Source organism: Atheta coriaria, unplaced genomic scaffold, assembly GCF_025399875.1.
Source record: "Atheta coriaria isolate IRGN ID8LTWV9N9 unplaced genomic scaffold, Caltech_Dcor_3.1 hic_scaffold_7_pilon, whole genome shotgun sequence".
In the NCBI taxonomy this organism is placed as follows: Eukaryota; Metazoa; Arthropoda; class Insecta; order Coleoptera; family Staphylinidae; genus Dalotia; species Dalotia coriaria.
Genome location: NW_027045449.1, coordinates 3,760,605 through 3,783,203, shown reverse-complemented (window position 1 = coordinate 3,783,203; position 22,599 = coordinate 3,760,605). Strand labels below are relative to the sequence as shown.

General features: G+C 38.6%; 1 protein-coding gene across 2 annotated transcripts in view; it reads left to right on the top strand.

Moving 5' to 3' along the window:
* The window catches only part of LOC135795317 (neuroligin-4, Y-linked-like), a 141,767-nt gene that overhangs the window by 50,005 nt on the left and 69,163 nt on the right, over positions 1 to 22,599 (top strand). For both annotated transcript variants that reach the window (XM_065306953.1, XM_065306954.1), the window contains exon 3: positions 20,793 to 21,286. In XM_065306953.1, the coding sequence (XP_065163025.1) occupies positions 20,818 to 21,286 (469 nt within the window). In that variant the 5' untranslated portion in view covers positions 20,793 to 20,817. The remainder of the gene's footprint in view (positions 1 to 20,792; positions 21,287 to 22,599) is intronic.

Here is a 22,599-nt window from a genome sequence, read left to right as displayed (position 1 = left end):
TATAATGTCCCGCAGAATACTTAAAAGCACTGGCGTGGGACTTGCAAAAATGAAGACAACTTAAAAATAACACAATTACTAAACAAAATTCAAAAAATACTTCTGAAACTTCAAAAATTACAATTATTTAATTTTCCTTAAATTTTTTACAAAATCTATATTTTAATCAGAAAAATATTGCTTCATTTTGTGTATCACCCAGTATAATTTACTTTCAACAGATTTACATTTACAAATTGCCAAAATTGCACGACGCGTACGCGCGGAACGAGAGCAAGACAGGTGCATCCGCCGAGAGGCGTTTTTTGAAAGATTGGAGGCGGCGGATGCGACGGGGGTTAGCGAAACTGGCAAAACCCGTCGAGAGTGGCCCATTTTAAAATATAACACGATCCTCAATCGTTTTCTTTTATTCACTTTCCATTCTATTCATTTCATTCACTCGAGGAGGGTGTTAGCAACGTGAGGGCTGCCACTTCGTACCACCTCAATAATTTCTATCATTCATTCGTTTATTCATCCAAATCAATACACTTACAACGCAAAAATAAAATAAAAATGAATACATGTAGTTAGGTTTGGTTATGAGACACTTAACATAACCTCAATTCCAGCTACTGCATTGTTCATACGTGCGTAACAAGATAATTTGCTGGATTTACCATGACATGATAATAGAACTTGCTGAGTGCTCGAGGTAGATGTGGTGCGTTATAATATTTTTTCGCGTTTTAGTGCCTCCTAGGGGCTCATGCAATATGTCGTTAGTGTACTGCGAAGGTGAACGATGTCGTGTTTCGTGCATTCTATTTTTTTTTTTGTGCGTCATTCCGCACTTCAATTCTGTTTCGCATTTGGTTCGTTACGTTTGCCGGTAGCTGAAATTCAAGAGTAACCTTTTAGAGTTTTAGTTCACAAAATCCAAGATGGCTGGATATCGTAAACGTCAAGAATTTTCCGCGATGTTGAAAAAGGGCAATTTACTTGAGTGACAGGTGCGATGACCAAACTTAAATTTGCGCATGAATGATTTTTTGCCTTCGATATCACTTTCGCTGCTTTCCTTTGGTGAAACGTAAAGATTTTTTTCTCCTTCGGACATCTTGCCAATTGATATTTTGATACGTCGAGTGCAATAACCTGCCTCAGTTGCTACGGGGTGTATTCGCCCTAGTGAACACGTTTCAATTTATTCAAGCGCAACACAATTTTTATGATCCACTGCTTCGAAACTATCGCTATAGATGTCTTTTTAACAAAAGTAGTACGTTTTTTTTATAATTTACAATTTGTGCGATAATTAATTGATATGTAACTTGTGCGTAAGGTAAATATATAAAATTCACCTTATATTTTATTCTGGCTGTATGAGTGTCTGCTATTTTCGTTTGGGATGCCTTTATTTTGCTTGGCGCAAAGGGCGGTTTCGCGCTCATTTAATTATTTCACATCAAAGGCGCGAGGCGTCTTTGCTGGCCGACACTGCGACTGTTTTAATTATACTCGAGTGGCTCGAGCGAGGCGTGCGCTTTTTTAATATCGTCCATGGCCGCCATATTGTCACCATGCTTTTACTCGTTTGACATGCACGACGGCTTAGGGCGAAACACAAGAATCGGCCTTTTTGAACAATCGTTGAACGCGAGTAGATGTGTACGGTCACAAGAGGTGTTTGTAATGAAGGCAAAACGTAATCCAACACTAATGTATGCGTAAAAGTGCTTGCAAAAACACGTTTATTGTAATTCGCGTAATATTCATCTTCGCATTAAAATATTTATAATACCAAATGTGTATTTACACTAGGCAACCCAAAATACACCATAATATATGTAGTGTAGTATATGCCTCAATTAATTATAGACTAAATAAACTCAGGGAGAACATTAAATGGCCAAAATGTTAAATGAGAATCTTCAAAACTCATTTGTAAACTGATCAGAAGAAGTTTCGTTTTAGTAGTTTATATGTATGTGTTTTTCGACGAATGCTGCATGTGTGGAATGATGAAGCGCTGCCCAACTCGTCGGCGTAAATTGCAATGATAGAAAACAGAAAGCTAAGAAACAGCGACGCTGGCCAAGTCGAAAATGTGCACACGATGTTGCATCGTAAGTCGCGAGCCTGAGTAGCCGAGTGACCGACTCGCCGCCCCCCGGATTGCGACGCGGGCGGCATTACAAGACGAATTGCTCCATTACATCCCATACGACCAGTGCATCGTGCGGATTACGTGCCATTTACTCTAAACTCATACTGGTTGTCGTCGCAGCAAACGCAATTAGAAACATTTTATTTAATTGAATCCTGCGTCAAGAAAAATTATTAGTTTTATCTTCAGCAATTTTTAACTTTCCTCGCTGAAAATTGTTTTCCTACTTTATTACACATTAACTAGATATAATAAATAAAAATAAAAGTAAAACTTGTCATCCATTATGATTATCTCGCTGTAGTTTGACACTCAAGCAAAACTTCTAACTAACTTATATTTGGGACGTGTTGTTGTCGAAAATAAAGGATAAACACACACGGCAATCTTTTTTTTATCGACGCTGCTTTTGTTTTGATGCGGCGTTAACGACAAAACGACCCAGCGACAAAACAAAAGAAACGAGTGAGGTTAGGTTGAGCGTGCGCAAATTTTTATTGCGCGGTGTGCGCGTAATTATATAGCCGAGGCAATTTTCGAAATGACAGTAATGGGTGTCGTAAAATAAAAAGGAATATACGCGAAGCACGACGCGGTAGTGAGTAAAATAGAGTGAAGTGGAAGTTGAGCTGGTAGTAGATGGAAAAGTGGGTGATATCGGAGGACAAACACGAAATACAAGACACGCTTAAGTATCATGCGACTATCAAGGACTATCAAGAAAATTGCTCACAAAACAAATAAAAACTTGTGCTCAAAATTTTATTACAATTAGCGCCCAAGAGTTTCACTTTCACTTTAACTTTACAATTACCTTTTATTATGAACTATCCTGTATATTTTTTAATACCTAATTTACAACGCGGATTTTTCCTGTTGTAAAAACCACTTCGTTTAGTATCGTATGCGAATGATCATTTGGTTTTTATTTCTTCGGCGTTTTTCAAAATATTTTCATATTTTTTCTGTTTTCATGGACACATGAGCATCAAGGTCCATAAAGCGACTTTGCACGAATGCCAACAAAGCGTTTTTTATGCGGCGCGCGACTCAAAGGGACGCTTGCGAGACGCGCGGTGACAGAAAACCTCTTGAGAAGATTTATTTCGCATTAAAAACAGTGTATCACAAGAAATTACCTCTTAAAATGGTAATTTTTATTTTTCGTATATTAAAAAGTTCCAATTTCGTAATTTATTACTGTTATACTTCGAATGGATCACAATGTAATACAAAGTTCTTCAAAGTTTCAGTTAATAGTTAAGAAATTTTGCGGTGTCACTCTGTAGGTATGTTAGAAAGTTTTATAAGCGTATAAATAGCGTTACTCGGCGATCGTAAAATTAACGACACTCGCACACAATTTTCCCATTTTTGCAACGTGCGCCGACGAATATTAGTTACATCCATTTAAACTACCCCTATGTTCTTGGTCGCGACGAGATGAAAATAATGTGGCTCGTAAAATAATGTGTACGTAATGTATTGGCACTCGTTCGCTGGCTAAACGTTGCATATTTCAAATATGACGTTCCCACAAAGCGCCTTGTTACGATTATGCTCAAATTTATAGACTAAACGAGGTGGATGAATCTTGGAGTTATCCTTTGAAGGATAACAGAATATAAAACATGAAAGTTACGTTTATTTTGAGGTATAACTTTAATATTTTGTAGAATTACAGTAAAATCGTAAATATTAATTTTTAGGTTATGGTGCAATTTGTTACGCAACACGACGGATCTGTTCTTCTTGCTTTTCTAGTGATTTCTTTCCATTTCCAAGCCGCAAGCATTCCGAATGACGCACACCACTCGTTTCCACCTTATTAGGACGAAACCTTTTTCGGACGAAGGCAAACAGACACACGTCCAATATGGCTAAACCCAAAATAATCAAACCATTTTCTTTTAACAAGACGGATCGACCGATTCGTAAAATACAAGGCCCCAAGTGGGCGAAAGGGTGGAAAAACCAACAGAAGCAATGGTGAACCAAACCGAAAGAACTGAAACCTTCAAATGTCAATGGGGAAAACTAATAGCGTTAAATAAATAGAAATTATTCATTGCGGTGTTGTTTTAAAAGCTTTCAGAAACGCAAAAATAAATTCCACGCACTATAAATAAAACCTGTTTGTAATAATTTAAGTTGAAGACGTTTACTGTTTTATAGAATATTTGAGGTTAAGTATGTCCTGTTTAATGTATGATTATTGGCTTGAAAGAAGATGCGCGCAGCGAAAAGAAACTTGAAGAAACTGTTAACTCGATGCCTGTGCACCATAAGCAGAATATATTGTAACCAAGATTTAGTGTTGTTTTTGAACAAAAGACCATAACACGCTTGTGCGGGGCGAATCCGCAGAAAAACAGTTATAAATAGACGACAGTCATTGATATTTATCGTCCGTTAGTCCGCTTAAGAATCTGATTTACTATTGCGCTAAATTGTTGATAGGCAATTTTCGCAAATTATTATTTATTGCGTTTTAAGCACTGTCGGACGAGTGGAGACAACGGAATACAATAAATCGATCGTAAAAGCTCGCAAATAATTGCGCAAGACATCCGAACCAATTTACAACCTAAAATTAACTTTGATCAAGAAAATTTTATAATTAAAAATTCTTTGGAAATTTTTGGAAAATTTAAAATAACGAATATTTTCGTGGTTAATTATTATTGCACCCTCAAAAACCTGCTTCTCAGGTCATCAGAAGATCAAGGAAAGGAAGGAAGTACAAGGAAGCGCAAACGGAAACGTCTGAGATGCGGTTGAGTGGAGGAAAAATTAATGTAGAATGAAGAACAGGAATGAGAATGAAGCGATCATTGTAATTACCAGACAGGGAGTGAAGGGTTGAAATTATTAATACGAACTGAAAATGTGCTGGGACTTATAATAGAATTTTTGACAAGGTGTTTAAGTATTAAAATTTAATTAATACAAATTTTAAGTTGTTTTGAAATTAAAAATTTTCTCTCTGACGTTTAAAATAATCCCGAGGCAAGTGCTGACATTTTCTAGCTTTTCTTCAGTTGGCGAAGAAGATTATCAGGACAACGACATGCGGGTAGCTTTTATATGCAATGGCTGTTTTTTCATTTGTTTTCTTGTCTTATTTATTTTTGCGCCAGCTTTTCATATGTATATGAGGCATCTTGGAGCTTACAGAGTTTGCGTTGAAAAACCACCACGAGACGCTTTGCTATGCATGTATTTTTTCATTAGGACCAACCGCATAATGTTGTGTTTTCTCTAAATAAACTTTTGCATGCATATCAAACACACAAAGTGCTACAAAACAAAAAATATCAACAAAAATCTTGAAAATAAATTGCATAATAATACAAACTAAATTTTTCTGAATATTTATTTGTTATTCATTTATATTTAATTGAGTTTTTCTTTTCTTGATTTTTTTAGTTTGATTTTTTTGTTACACTCAGTAGATTACACAAAACAATAAGACACTGTAAGCCAGAAGCAATAAAACTAACTCGTCGTCGAGCTCCTCGACGCGACGCTCTTCTTTCGAGTAATTGGGAATGAAATTTGCATAGCATAATGGCAATGGTCCTCCAATTCTTTTCGTCCGAGTTTTAACTTCAACTTCGGCGCGAACTCGTCACATTACCATGCTTTGGAAACTTCCTACAGTGCGTTCGATGATTTTTAAATGATAGTTTTAATATAGGCAACCAAATTACCTTTTTGTTTTAATAATTTATATTATCCTGTATTTTATTGTTTGCTGCAGGTCTTATTTCAATTCTGTGTCCTCAGTAGGTCGCTATGTATTTGCGTACATTACTTATCTCGTTTGCATTGTTTTCATTTGTTCTCGTCGCTGGTGGCTGCACGTCGCCCCCTTTTTTTTCCGCGCTCTGTTTTTCCGGTTTCTTTTTTTCGCTCCATCTCGCAAACGCAACGCGCTTGGATTTTCTTATTTCCTTGGCTCGCTTTCATTTTTTCCTCGCTTTTTCCTCATTCTCGGAGGACTTCCTCTAAGTGCGCACGGCGCCCGGCGTCGTATATCCTCGAATGCCTCGCGGAGGATGGAAAACCGGCGTGGTTCTTTCCGCGCGTCGCGCGAAATTGCCGAGGCTAACCGAACGCTAACGGCTCCGCGGGGAATTTACATGTTTCCCAAAACGAGAAACAGAAACAGTAACAGAAACTGCGAGCGAGCGCGAAGAAAAAATGAAAACTGGATGCGCTTCAAGCGTGGATAGGATTGGTTAGGAAAAACACAAAGAGGAAAATCCTCGAAGGGCGAAAGAATTTCTTGAGGAAAGAATTAAACCTGTATCCCAAAAAAAAACGGCGAAACAAGCAAAGTCCGATGAGAACTTCCGTCTCTTGGTTGGCCCGAGGGCATGGGATGGAAAGTACAAAACAAAAATTACGAAAATTAGCTGCTACACAAAAGGATACAGCCGATGGGATGGAAGAATTTGAGCAAACAGGCAAGAAAATTGAAAGAAATGAGGAGATTGCAAAAATTAAACGAAAAAAAAAACGGAGACGTCCTCTGAAGGAAGGAAATAGGTGTATTATTTGCATATTTGGGATGATATTAAATGTTAGTCGCAATTAAACCTCTTAGGAACTCAATCAACTTCAACCCTTTAAGTACGCCGAAATTAAAAAGTAAAAATAACGTTAACATTTGCCTAAAACCCAAATTATAAAGTTTATAATACTCATTTCTTACCTTTGAGGTTAGGCTAACATAGCATACGCAAAAAAGAGATTGGTTCATTTTACCTAGAATGGTCTGTTGGCCTGGATTGCCTGGATGCCACGTTTCCCGCAAGATTTCGAAATCATCGACTTATCGCAGTTAATCTTCCACCGGAGGTTGGCACGGAAGAACGCTCGGCGAAGGAGGAGGAAAGAAGGTCGAAGATAAAGCCACCCTATACCACCGACGGCGGAAAACACCTTATCCTTATCGTCTTATCACGAAAGTCACCCAGAAAGTGCCAAACACATTTTGGGACTGTGAGAGATTAACTGCACGGATTTTGAAAAACTTATAAATCTATTTTTTCTGTGCAAAAAAAAAGAAAACATAGAAGTTAACTTCAGGATTAAATTTTTAGGTTATGTTGGCTTTAAAATAGTGTTAAAGTTTGTGGCATCATCTGTTTCATAGCTGTGGAGGACTAGAAAAGTGGAGAAGCAAGAAATATGCAAATTACTCCGAGCATTTTCTGTTTTGCTTTTAACTTTCGAGTTTTAATGTTTTTAGTTCGCGTAACAGATGCGAACTAACCGAAACAAGACTTGCGCTGAGTTTAAAATAGATAAATCTGCTTAAAAAGTATCTACATAATTTTTATGCGATGAAAATATTTCAGATATTTATATATAAGTAAGACATTTATTTGTTTATTTTCACATTCGATTGCGGATAAGTTAGTTGGTTGGTTTGGCAAACGAGCATGGTTTCGCTAGCCACCATCCAATTTTCTTTTATGGTCGAATGTCACTTGATGCCGCGGCAATCGAGTAAAATATCTCCACCCAACGAGGAACAATTCGATATCGACGTGGCCGAATCGAAACAAGTTTAATCTTACACTGAATGTTATCTGAAAATTAACTACAATCCTTTGTTAAACATGTTTTTACACATAGGCAAGAATTAATTAAACTCAAGTTGATTGCACAAAGCGCGAGCGACGTGCTGACGGCGTGTGGAAAGACGCACACGTAGCCGAAGTTAATTATTTCGATTTCAATTGAGCAATCGAGCAATTTAACGAAGATAATCGAAATTTAAGGCGATTAACAAACCCATTCGTCTTTTAAATTTCTTTCCCGGTGCTCTCTAACTCAACGTCGAAGGTAACGACTCGCAGCGTGTCCGTTTCCTTTCATCCGCCATTTTGTGTGTGTGCGAGAGCGTGTGTTCGAGTAAATATAGGTTAGAAAACATTGGCTATTCCGGTGGTAGATAACTATTCTGCTCTGTTTTGCTAGATAATGCATTTTGTACGCCGCCGTACTCGATACGGAATTAAACGATAACAAAAAGTGATAAAAGGATACAAAAACGTAAATAAAAGAGTAGCGCGAACATGGTTTTACTCACGAGTAGATTAAACAACATATAGTAGCTGAAATCGAGTCGAAAGAAAAACAAACCAAGTGATATGTCTTGATGCGTAACAAGATCCACGCTATCTAAACACGCTTTTATCGTTTGGATTAAATACACCCACACAAAAAAGCACTAAGTTTAATTTTCCAAGCTGTGCAGGTAGTAAACTTTAATACGTTATTAAATCTGCGCAATTTTGTTTTACTGTAGCTTAACTAAGATTTACGTAATTTTCACGCGTTGATAACAAAACAAAATGGCGCATAAACGGAAATACAGCACATGAAGATTTTATAAATACTATAGGCAACTAAATTTACATTCAACTCCTTCTATAATAACAATTCTATTGTTTTCTGTGCATCTAAACCAATAAACCAGCCCAATACTTAAACTTATTATAAAATTTAAGTTTATAGCGTTTTTTACGACGTTTCTGTACTGAAAAATAAGTTTAGTAACTAATATATAAATTAATTACTATTAACCATAGCATGTATGCCGCACACGAGTCGGTAACACAGGTAACTAACTACTTTCAGAAGCGGCCGAAGCCGCAGTAAAGTACATTCGGCAACTTTGCCATCCACACGGAATAATTTAACAAAACCGATGGCTGACGAACCGAAGCATGCAAAACCTACCGTGCTAAAAACCAAGCAGAATGTCGGCTGCAAGGGTAAAACACCAAAGGTAGAGGTAACGTTGGTAGCATGCGCGACATGTGGGAAAGGGGGCGGGATAACCGTAACCGTAATTTAATAAGCGAACGTGTCGCTCGGGAGCAAATATGTCCGAAGTTATTTAAATTATGAAGGCGATTTTGCCCACCGACCGCCCTATATTCATTATTAATTATGCAATCAAAACTTTTCATTACCTAAATATAATATTCGTGATTATTTGTTTTTAGCAGTAAATATTTGTTAAGGTTGCTTAAGATTTTAAGATTTGCGTCTAGTTGAATGTAAAGTCCGCATTCCTGCGTTGGTTTAGTTAAGATTAAATCCAAATGGTTTTGTATAATTAAAGTCCATAATTGGTCGATCTGGTGGATAATGAGAGCCGGGCGTTTTTGCATAAAACACTACTTTGGAGATGCGGCGGCGCTCGACGCGGTTTTTCGTCGTTGAGGATGCTGATGTTGGGGCGCAGTCGTCCGAAAACTTTTTCCGACCATTTACTCTCCGACCACAGAGCCAGCGTGCAATTTCGTGCAACAACCTTCAGCTTTACTCTGCTAAAACCTGAAAAACTCAAAAAATGTAGAAAAAAAAACTTGATTAATAGCACAAGTGACTTGAATAAACTGTTAGTTGATGGTTAATGCTCGAAAAGTGTTGGAGACGTGTAGTTGTACGTGTAATCGCTGAAATATCTGATTTAACTAGGCCAAGCAAGCAATCCAAAGCATTCTAAGTACCAACTGGTGACTGCTAGTGGTTGGAAGGTTGCGGGAGGGTTTTGGTGTCCGGAAGCACTTATAAATGTTAATCGCCTTAATGGATGCGCGCGGGTACGCTCATCTCTTGACTCCAGACTCCACACTCGGCAATTCAGTTCTTACTGCGTTCATCAAACTTGAAAACGTATACAAAAACGCCCGCACATATCATTGCATTCTAAAACTCCATAAACCAACCAAACCAAAGTAGCATCGTGGGTTTAGATTGCTGCTACGGTCGGAAGTGATACCTATTCAATTACAGGCATTACAGCCATCATCACTTTTCGAACCGTCTCTATCCACACCTTAAAATAGTCCGACGCGCGGTGAGGAGTAATATCATTGTCGGAATGAAGAGGGAGGGTTTTGGGTCATGCAGGATATGGGATTGAGAATCTCTAGATAGTCCAGATAATTAGTGCCTTCGTATATCTTCACTCTGAATGGAGTTAGAACTTGAACTGAAGCCACAGCTGGAGCTGCTGGGTTAATACTCGTGATGCTACTGATCGAAATTCGAAATTTCAACTTGCACGTGGTGATGAGGGCGTTATGGAAATGCAAACTTGCAATCCGCAAGTATCCCACTAGATGTGGTGTAAAGTGTGGTTAATTTAATCTGTAATCAGTATCATAAACAGTATCAACTCAAATTTTGATGGTCCAGGAATTTATTGATAAATTATTGAAATTAAAATGATATCACATTATCCAGATTCTCTTTTGGATGGCTTGTGAAAATCCGATTCCATATTGTTGTACAATTCAACAGAGTGTCGAGCGTTTTTATTGTCCAATTGTAATTTTATCAGCGCACGTTTGCGAAAAAATCTCATTCACATTCGCATTTGTAAAATTGTGTAGATTGCGTGGAGTGTTAACGCGTTTGTGCATCGGCGCATTTTTGATAATGTTTTCCAACACAAAGCAAAACCCAAAATGGCGGACACGAACAATAAATTCATGAGATATGAGAGATATTACTACAAATATCAATTTTTTTCTCTATATTTTTTTGAATTGAACTTTTAACTGATTGAAATCTCAATAGCGTGATGTTTGATCAGAATGAAGTTTACCGAGAAAAAAATAGATGGTGTAAAGAAGGAAAAATCCATTGTGTGTCGCTGTGCGCGTGCAGTGTATGATGAATATTCAATATCGTCGAATCGACGAATCGTTTGTGGAACGATGGAACGGGTTGAACTACGCTGGAACGAATAAGCGGCAAAGGGGATGAAGAGGGACTGGTACTAGATGGTGGAGGGTGGTTCCCGAGTAGGGCGATCGGGGGCCTCGGGATTTTACTGGTCTACTTCGATCACTTATAGGATATCAAACGTAAAATATTGCACGGTTTTGATCGTGAATTTTAAACTAGTCACCCAGAGAGCGAGCAATATGAATATTGGAGTATCTACAGGATGTCACAGAAAGCACTTAATTTTAAAACCATAAAAATTATTATACTCTAAGATAATTTTTAATCTTTTGAGTGTGGTTAGAGATGTGGTTGTTGATTGACATTTTCAAGATTAAAAATTATAAGACCCGGTTGTGAATAAACTAGTGCCCTCCAGTAAAGCGACTAGCGGCGACCCAACGAACCGTGCGCACAGTGCACGAATCGAACAAAACTGTTTTATCGAGCCGGAAAAACAGTCACTCTGTGTCTACGCCGTTATTGGAAATATTGGAAAATATTGGGTGGCGGCACACGCTTATTATTTTCCCAGTTGACTTTTCCGCGCCGTTTCCTCCACCGCCGTCGCCCGGTCCGGTTATTTCCGCGTTTATTCTGCAATTCAAGTAAGCCATTAGGGATTATTGAATTGTTGTGGTTTCCGTGCGACGGGCAATTCGATTCGGTAACAAACAAATTGGAAAATACGTAAAATTCACTCTTAGCTATATCAAGTGTCAAGAGAATCATAATCTAATCGTTAAAGTAATAAAAAATGTCATTTACATCAAGTTATATTAAAAGAACATTATATTGCTATCAACTTGTTGTTGTTTTTTCTTCATCATTCTCTGATGATTCTTTGCTGATGTTTAGATGATAGTCAGTGTTGAAGCACAGCGACACATGCGATGAGAAAAACTAAAGTCCATAAAAGTTTCCCCCTAGGGTGGCGCGAGTGCGAGTGCCTAAGCTTCGTTGTGTTCTTCAGCGATGAAGTTTAATGGTGTAAATGATCCGGCGGCCGCTGGCCACTCTATTATCATTACGATTATTGCTAACGCCAACATCCTGGCAAACTTTTTCGATGAGTATTATTATTATTATTAGTTCAGGCGACACCTGACAATCCTTTGCTTTTGAACAAAACTATCAAAACATTAGCAAAAAATATAGCAAAAAACGTTATAATGGCAAAAATTGAGTGGAAAAGTTTGCAACTCGAATGTAATTTGTTGATCCGCTGCGGAAAGTTTTTATTTCTCCCAGGGAATGCCCAATAAACCAAAAATCCAATAAGTGCAATCAATGTAAACCAGTTTTTAAATAAATGTTTCCAAACTTTTAACGCAGAGATTTGCGAGAGTTGAAGTTATCTGTGTTTTAAACTGTAATTTAACCTCTGTTGTTTATTTGATTTCAAAAGTATAAATCTTCTTCACCATGGATCTGGTAAGATGACGTGGGATTTTCAGGATAAAAGGGTTTTATTCTGCGTCATGTAATTGATGTTTTTTCTGAAGGGAATATCAACGCAAAGACGTGTTTATAACGCGTGAACTGGTAGATCCCGGAAACACGTGAACATGCGAGACGGGATCAATCTGATAAATATCGAGCACATGACGCGCTGAAAATGGGAAATTGGCACACTAGACACACTCTGCGTTGCGTTCCAACTATTAACCTAGAAAAAATATCTTCTTCTGAGTGTAGTAACAAAACTATTGCATTTTCAAATACCAAACAACTGGATTTTGTGATTTTAATAAAAATTTATTTTACGTGAAAAAATAAATAAGGTTATGTCGATGTTTTTAATAGTTTTAGGCTTGTCGTAGAATGCAATCTTCAGGAACATGCTGTGTGTTAGAGTTCGGGAATTTTCTTGTACGTTTCGCACGGGGTGAGGATAATGGCTTTCCAAATAACTATCCTGCAGAAAAACCGCACCAAATGCCACATCACGCCATATCATAACATAACCCTCGCGTGGTTCCCGGTCGAATCCATAACGCTTCCGAGATACTCGTATACAAGATGGCGGATGGCACAAGAAATTTCCCAAAAAAATATTTTCACTCTCAGACTCTCAAAAAAACGTAGAACCACGTTCATTATAATGACGCTTACCTCTCACACTTCAGTGCTTTGAACTGATAACCCCACCGATAACCCCTGTATCTTATAAAGTGCTTGCTCACTTGCAGTTTTAGCCGAAAACCCTAAGACCCAAGATGTAGACTTCATAAAATTTATTCATCCGAAGAGGGCCCTTAACAATTCGCGTTAATTAATTACCCACTGGCGAGTGTATTATAAGGTGTAAGGTGGGTTGCCTACGCCTGCGGCAAGTTGAGCAATGGAGGCGTTAGCGCTAACGAATGGCTCGAAAAACGTCGACGTAATGAACGCAGTGCACCCACGAGTGAAATTAAGATATTTTTCGGCGCGATAACAAAAACGTTATTGGCGATGTTCTTGCGCTAAAAATCAAATTTACTTCCGGCATTCACAATGCAAAATAGTTGTAGAACTATCGTGGTTGAATTACGCAAAACAAAGTATAAGGGGTGTATAAGTTAACACCAAGAGTTAACACCTTTTTGTTGCGTCGCTTCCGGCTTTCCGGTCGACTCTTTCAATGCGTCGGCTGACTTGGGCTTTGGCGTTGTAGTTTAGTTTGGTTTCTGGCTTAAAGTGTTGAGGGTAAGTTTAATCCGCGCCACGACGTGACCGGCCGAGTTCATAATTTAAAAGGACGCCCACGCAAACTCGAATCCGCCGAGGGGAAATACTTTAACGACGCATGGTGCAGGTGCAAGTCTATTCATGCGCGCGATGTGCATGCAGCGCCCCGGCCGGAAACTTGTTGGCAGGTTGGCGGAGGACGGAAACTGAGGCACCGAGGTACTAAGGTGGGGCCACTCTCCTACCTCCTACGAGTAAGTCGGCAAACATCTCCGCGGGGAAAATCTACCTTGACGCTACCAGGTATCTGGCGTGAAAGTTGGAGTGTGAATGCATAAAGCGGCTAGTTTGGTAGTCAAACGGCGTTTTGGAATGCACAAAGTCGAAGGTGTGCGACAAGCACTACGCCTGTATATGCGAAAAGGACTCTGGGGCAGGATTAATTTATAATTTAATTCTGATTTTAACCCGGATGGCTTACGGAAAACTAGTTGAAATCCAAATCTAAGCTATAACTGTTTTTACAAATAAATTCTCTCTCATAATCTGTTTGCAGGTTATATTAGCGCCTAAAAATAAACACTCATAACCTATTTATGTAGCTATGTGCTATTTTAGGTTATGTCAAGATTATGTTTGAACCGTAATCCTATTTTGACCCCGCCGCCAAAATCCTTAATGTGCACAAATGTGTAATAACCGCACTTAAAAGTATGAACAAAGCGGAAATCTGCGGCATTCCAACAATGGAAGATTCCGCATACATAAATTTATTAGCACACCACGGAGCCAAAACGGCATTAATGCATTTTCGGGTAAATATAATACGTTAACCCTGGCCCGGATAACTTTAATCTACGAGCATGTTGTGTCGCTAGCTCTCTATACGTTCTATACGCCGCGCCATCTTGTGCAGTTATCTTTTCCTTGACTCGGAGATTCATCCAGAGTGGGTCAGGACTTGAGCCTGGCTTCGCATTATATTTTTAGAACCCAATATGGAACTGATCCAAAATCTCTTTGCAAAGTGCAGGCGGGAGCAGTGGAAAATAAAGCAGACGAAAGGGCTGTGAGGAAAACAGCGCGAAAACGGCCGGAAACTTCCGGTTTTTGGGTTCGTTATATTAAGTAATTATTAATTTACGCGCTGCTTTGCTGAAAAGATGTTTGTTTATGCGCTCTCGCGAAAGTTACTTCCGAGAAAAAGCAAATAAGTAAACAGAAATGTTTTTGTGGAAGATATATTTTGAAACAGTGGACTTTTAACATAGGCAACCAATCAATCGATGAAAAATTGAGAAAATTAAATTTGAATAAAACTGCAATGTTTGTTTATTAGCACAAATGGATATGTCCTGTGGAAAGCGACAGTGCGTGTATATTTATTCGCATGTCAAGTAATTACTGCGCGGCATACAAATATTGACAATTAAAAATGCGTTGCGCAATTAATTTCGAGCGCCCGATCACATTCGCCGAGCATAGTGAATAATTCTCTTTAAACGATAATATCACAGCGCAACATCTGCGCATACAGATTGTTGCATTTTCTACACATTTAATGTATAAACATGTTTGATGATTAAATCAAGTGCATTTCATTATGCTCAATATGTTTCAATGTGCATAATCGCCCAGCATAATTAATGTCATGTTTATAATAATTAAATTATAAATTTGCGGTAATAATTAATCGGTTTGTTTGTTTGTTTTTAATTTAATCACGCGATTTAAATTGTAAATTTAATGCGTTAATAATTCAATAGCTAAAGATTTATGTTGTGGTAGGCAACCAGCTGTACATTGTTGGCAGAGTGCGTAAAACCAAACAGGAAAAACATTGAAATTGGATACATTGAAAGCGTTTTTCAACAAAATGGACGTGCATGGTGTCAGCCAATTGGATGAGCACCAACGGCCAATATGGCGGACATGGAAACGTTCGATTGATTGCGTCCTACATCAATACGGATGTGAATATTTATACCAAAATGAAAATTTTAACATTTTGCGACATACAATGCGACAAACATTCACAATATCCACGCGAACAAGCAGACAAATTCGTTTCATTGATTCGCCGGTGCACTTTTACCATCAAATTCAAAATAGCATGTTTGAAATTCAATATAATGTCGACTAGAATATGGAATTTTGAAAATGTCGCTCGTAATTCAATTAGACGTGCACATTTCCGAACGAAATGGAAGTTTCGGTGAGGCGTCGAGTCGTGGCAGATTATGATAAAAAATGATATCGGTTCAAACCGGGATCGAGGCGAGTTTTTGCTGGGCGAGATTGGGGGATGGCTAAAGGTGGCAAAATATCGGCAGGTCGGCGCGGCGCAAGTGATTCGTGTGATTGCGCCGCTAGGTGTGGGGCAATTGCGGCCGATTTAGATGCCGCGCCCCGATAGCGGCGGGCGCGATAATATAAATTGGATGGTACGCCCTGGATATTTATCAGCTTTGCGCGCAACACCGTCGACAATAGGGGGGTTGGCATTCGCATCAAACGACACCCGAAATACCATATAAACAACTTGCAACGACTGGAAAAACTGACGAGTGAACATGTGCATTACATGTTTAACATTCACATAAACAACAATTAAAAAAAAACAAAAAATTAAAAATTGAATTTTTTTATTGTAATTTGAATAGCAAATACTGAAACCTTGTATGGTAGATATCCAAGGATCAATGCGATTATGAGCTTTTGTTTCATCAACATCGAAACGCGACTAATGCTATTAACACGTATTTTCCTTGCTTCCCTTTCGTTTAACCAGCACTAGTGTTAACCACTCTTCATCAATTAAAAATGTCTGAACACAGTCGCAACACTAATGTGTTATTTTATCCGGATCATTGTGATGTCCTATATAGTTCACCGACTCATTTACTAACTATTATACATTATACCTGTTTTTGTTGCGTAAACAACAGTGACAATGTAATATTCAAAAATTTTGAAACCGGCTAGTTTAATCCCCGAATGGGCTTACACCAACCACCACTTTATTTAAGTGGATTAATGACACATTTAGGTGTTTCGATGTAATTTGTATCCTGTTCGAGTATAGTCATGGTTACGTTTTGTTCAAAACCACCACAAAAATACCAAAATATAGTTTTTTATTGTTCCAACAAACACTTTACACAAAACATAACCTAACTTGCTGAATAACACCGCATACATTAAATAATAATATTTGCATTTACACTTTGCATATGAAAGTAACCAGAATTTAATTCATACAACACAGAATCTTGCAGTGGACACACGAGTGGTGTGAAACTGTGAAGACACCCGCACTCAAAGTGCTGGTTGTAAATCACACCGGAATTTACGACCTTTCGCGGTTGATATTAAGTCGGAAAGCCAGAAAGTGAACGCATTTAAATCAGTTGGAAACACTTATGTTTATGTTTAACTGTTTTGCATTTTGGAAGGCCCCAAACTTACTTAACATGACATTAAAGTTTTAGTTCTATATAAATATTCTATTTGGGTGATATATACTTGTTTTGCTTTATGTCAAGTCATGAGTTTTAAACATTTCAACGCCATCTAGAAATTCAGCACATTTAACATGTGCAGTCACATTTGGGTCGCGATAAACTCGCTTGCGCCTCACAATTTCAGCGCACGACACATCATATAATATTTGCCGATCGCGCATTCTTTGATACATTTGATACACTCCGGGAGGTCGAATACCCATCCCCATGCCGACTCGTTATGCGTCAGCGTCATTTTTTCCCCCAGCGACACGGATATTTCCATTTAACAATGGCAATCCGCCATGTAAACCCATGAAAACTGCACGTCCGACAGTTTTATTTAGTTGATTCCGTGATAAAAATCGAATAAATAAATATACACATTCTACAAAAAATATTTCATTTAAATATCGTATTGTATTCAATTCTCTTATTTTTAGGTTAGAATTTTTGTTTTGGTTTGAGGTTTGACGCACAGGTTATGGGCGTTGTTGAGGCACGCATTGAGATATAATCTTAATCGAGATACACTTCGTTACACATGTAGCACTGGCAATTTCTTTTTACGTTTCGTTTGTTTTCTGTTTTCTGCGTTGGTATTTCTTTTGGCGTGTTCGGGTAACGAAAGAGGGTGATATTGAGTAGGAGGGTGGGTTCGTGTTGGCGTGCCGATTGGATGTTAGAACGCCGTCCTTGGCCATTAACGGACAGATAGACGCTTCGCATGGAAATGCGTTTACTTGAAAAATTGTAAAGCACGTTTCTAATTAAGCTTCGGCGATTTTCCCCGGAGACATTTTCTTATTTAAAAAAGAAGCCAACAGCTTAGAACCTTTTAAATTTTTAGTTACTTTTTCCTTCGCAATCGATATATTTACGTGTCGATAAGTCGAGCCCGAACGGATATTAAATTAGCCGCAGCGTATTTCACCACCCGAAAATGGCGCCCACGATTGACCGACCTAGTGCGGAGGGTCGTTGCGCTCAACTGCACATTCCTCAATAAAGAATTACTCCGAGGTCGGCGGAGGAAAACCGCGCGCACGCCTGATTTGTTACGTTGTTACAAATACCCGATGTAATTAAAGTTGTTTACAGCCGTTTCAATCAACGCGACTTTTCTGACTTCTTGGCGTTTTCCAAGCGAAGCAAAAATACGACGGGCAGAAAAATTTCGAGCCATAAAATTCCAGAAAGTAGATTTTACGTTTAGCAATTTTGCAAGGTTTCAGGTGTTTTCCGTTGAATTCTAGTCATTGTGCTGTTGATTATTTACTTTTCTTTATTCGTTGTTTTGTGTTTCGTGGAAGAAGGAAAACGTTGAGAGTAAGGAGTGACGTCCGACCGCCCACATCTTACCATCAGTTTAAAGCAAGAAAAATGCGCCGCCATTAATTCTCATCTGTCTGAGCAGGGTGAGGGTGTGCTGAGAGAGGTTGTGCGTTTAAGCGCGTCCTGAAACCTTTTCAACCTCTTCAACATCTCTTCAATTTTTAACATTTAAAATTTAAACCATCTCAACTACAGTTTTTCACATTTTTTGATTCTAAAAATATATATTTATGAATTTTGGTTATTTTATTGATGAAAGAATTGTATTGTTCCATTTCATTGATAAAATCTTATCCGCATGCGATAATACCACACCAAAAAAGAAAAAAACGCAAAGAATAAAAAACACTCGGCGAAAAGGGAAAAATACGCCGGACGTGTATAAGCAGGTTTCTGATTGACGTAATCTTAAATACCAGCATTATACACGCTTCATTTCAATTAAATATGTTTTCCGCTGAATATTTGCCCCAACTCAAGGAAGTCTTTCATTTACGTACGCATAAAAAGATAAAAATATAATTAAAAACGTAATATCAAACGAGTATTCTTGTTTCAAAAAATATTTAAATAAAGTGAAATGGTCTGTGGCGTCCTGCCTGCGAGGTGTCAGTTCGCTTTGTATTTCAGCCATCTCTCATGCGCACAAAGCAACTGATGAAACGTTTTTTATTGCCTGCTCTCCTTTTTTCCGCTTTCATTTGCATCCGCACGATGCTAATCCGCAGCAATTACTCTCGGTTTGAATGTCTCCCTTTCATCCGTGGAGTTTTTAACTACTGCATGCTCACACACATGACTGACTCATGGTATTAAGTTGTGGTCTCGTCGCTGTTTCCTATTTGCTTCATTTGCAGCAATTGTGTGCGCGCACCTTACGGAATCACGGAATGTGCACATACGAGAATGAAAAATAATGAACGCGCAAAATGGCCGAATGTAATGAGCAGTTGGCGCCGTGTCTCTGAGTGTGAGCAATGAACGTTTCGGAGAATCTCTCGCACGGGAAGCATCATTGGCAATGGCTGAAAGCTGGAACTCGTCTGTATAATTGCCGATTGAATAAAGTGATTTACCCATTCAGAACGCATTCGATAATATCAGTAATAAGCGTTCTTTACAGGTGGCGCACAAATTTGTAAACCAATCCTATTCATGATACCTTTCAGCATAAAATATTTCTATAATTAGTTGAAGAGCCGAAGAAAAACACAAGTTTTAAAAATTTAAAGTCGGGATTTTATTCATGACTATCATGGCTATCAGCATTCTCAAGTTTTGTCTTTTCCTGGGGAAAAGTTGGTAGTTTTCGGATTTCCACAATCCACAATCTGCACCGCGGGCACAATGCAAACGTATTTTTATTTTTGTTACCACGTTTGGATCTTGAATCTTACATTCGCACGACGTCCGCGAGAAAACCGAGCTGGTTTTAAGTTGAGACAAACTTTCGGGAACTTTTTAAGGCAATAACAATATGTTTAAACCCTGGAAATTACAAAAGTCCCAAGACGCGCTTTGTTCTCGCAAACATTTTCAAATTTAATTGCTTGTTATTTATTTGTTTTTAGTTAGTTTTCCAGTTGATATCGAATTGGTCACTGGTCTATCCAGCTTGAAAACACATTATTTTCTCGGCTACCATTAAAAACTAGTAGGCTACTTCAGTTGAAGGGGTTGAAGGAGATACAATACGAAATGGCCAATTTATTTCGCAACTCCACACTCGCCCCAGCCGGTTCCGGGCTCAATGACAGAGCGCCGAAGCGACCGGCATTGAATATTGATTGTGCCCTTTAAATAATGGATACAAATGAGGCACTATAGCCGGAGTTCTAGTGTCCCACAGCTCCAACGCAGGGGAACATCTTTCCCAGCTTGCGTTAAGGACCTTTCGACTCTGCTATACAAGTATGGATGTGCGTATATATTACAGGGTGCAGAAAACAGAAGGAAAGAAGCAAATAAATAAGAATCAAATCAATGCCTTCAACAATTCCAACAGTTTTATCGATGTTGTTCAGTTTTATTACTTAAAGACTTTATAAAATGCCAGGAATTCTAAAATCATTAAATATAGCCAATAACTTCGCTTTATTAATTCCCAAAAGGTTGGAACATTTATTTATCGACGCTTCTTGACACGCAGACGAATTCCACTTTGACGTCCAGGGTTGACGAAGGTTCCATTCTGCCATTGACCATGAAGATTAATTACGCTGCCTGATCTAATTATATTTCAACACACAATGGTGGCGTTAGAACACAATCAAGCGAGAATTTGATTACGAAACTTTCCATTATTATTTTATTAGCATTATTATTATTATTATTCATTAAAATAATTGCGTTTCATCTTGTTACAGATAACACAATGAACGAAAGTGTGTAATGCTCATCAAAATGGCAGTCGTGCTGCGCATGCGCGTCCGCCTTAGGACTGTCCTCCTGCTTACGGTGCTCGTAACCTGTGTGAAGAGTTATGTCTTCTCGAAGAACGCCAAAATTAGTACACGCATCGTCCAAACGCGTTATGGTCGCCTGCAAGGATTGATCGTACCAATGGATCAACATCGATATCTGAAACCCATCGAAGTGTTTCTGGGTGTACCATACGCGACACCTCCAATTATGTCCAACCGGTTTAGCCCTACCAGAGCACCTAGTCCATGGGACGGTGTACGCATCTCAGACAAATTGGGACCTGTATGTCCCCAGAAATTACCAGACGTGGCTAATGAAACAGCCGCCTTGGAAAAAATGCCTAAAGGAAGATTAGAATATCTGAAAAGATTGCTTCCATATTTGAAGAATCAAAGTGAAGATTGTCTTTACCTAAATATTTATGCTCCAGCACAAGGTAATATTTCATACGTTGTATTTGTTTTTTTTTTATTCGGGTACTATTTTTGTTTACTTGATTCAATCTGATTCGTTGGTGTCCAATTGTCTTCTCGTCTCGTTTCGTCTGCAGCTCTAAAGAAACGTAAGCCTGTTCTTTGGCCTGAACGAAAAGACATTTACTGAAAATCGAACAAATAAAACGATGTGCGCCTGCATGTGTGTGTGTATTCAAACTACTTACGCTACGCTTTTCTTTTTATTTCCAAATTGACGTCGAGGACGTAACAAGATTGCTTTGCGCGTCGCGTCGCCTCGGCTAGACGCTAAAACCACGATAAAATTTTAAATTACCTACAAACAAAAACGAGGAAAGAAAAAAACCAAACACGAAAAAAAAAACGCACTCGGCTAAAAGCAGCAATTACTTAATTATCCATAATAAGGACTTTCATTACTCATCACCAATCCACAAAAATTCTGAGTATGCAATTAATTTTCTTCAATAGACGCAGTTTTGTAAAGGGTTTTTTAAGGTAATGATGGTGGAATCAATTCGAGGGTAGTTTTTTCTCCATTTTCCACCTCAATCTTCTGGTTGGTGCTTGTGGTGAGTAAGTGATTTTGCGATAATGAACGGTTTAGAATTGCGTCTGGGGAGACGTGCCAGTTATCCAGTTATTTCAACGATTCGACGATTTCGTCCGACCTCGATGTGAGTGAAATCAATGGCTGAACGAGCGGTGGCGAACGCCGCAGACCGACTGGAGGCGGGAATAGGGTCATATTATATGAAAATTGCGCCGATTTGTAAAGGTTTAAGTAAACGTTAAAATAATGCTTTGATTTGATGAGGCGAAATTATTTCTTTTATTGCTCAATCATCAATAGCCGTAAAAATATATCAAAAATACAAGTTTTTGAATTCGAAATTCAGAATTCTGAGGCAAGCATGTAATTTCGAATTGCTTAGGTCTTGTAGTTCTGGACCTAGGCCAAGCGGAGTAAAATTCGAAACTCATTTAACTATCCGCCCGCAGTTTCACTCACACTATCTCGCGATGTTCTAGTAGAATCCTTGTGTGACGTTCGATTCTATTCTACATGCGCATGCACAAGCTCTCTGGATAACTTCGATTACATTACAACGCAGAATATCGCCGAATACTTTATTACGTTCGACTTGTGTGCCCGAGAAGTTTCTTCGTGCCAACAGTGCAGCGCAGCAAACAAAACAAAACAGAGAAGCGTGCGCAAACACAGCGCCAAACTGGAAAATCAGAGACAAAGTAAAACAGTAGACCTTGGATTTAAAAATCGTAGATACGAAAG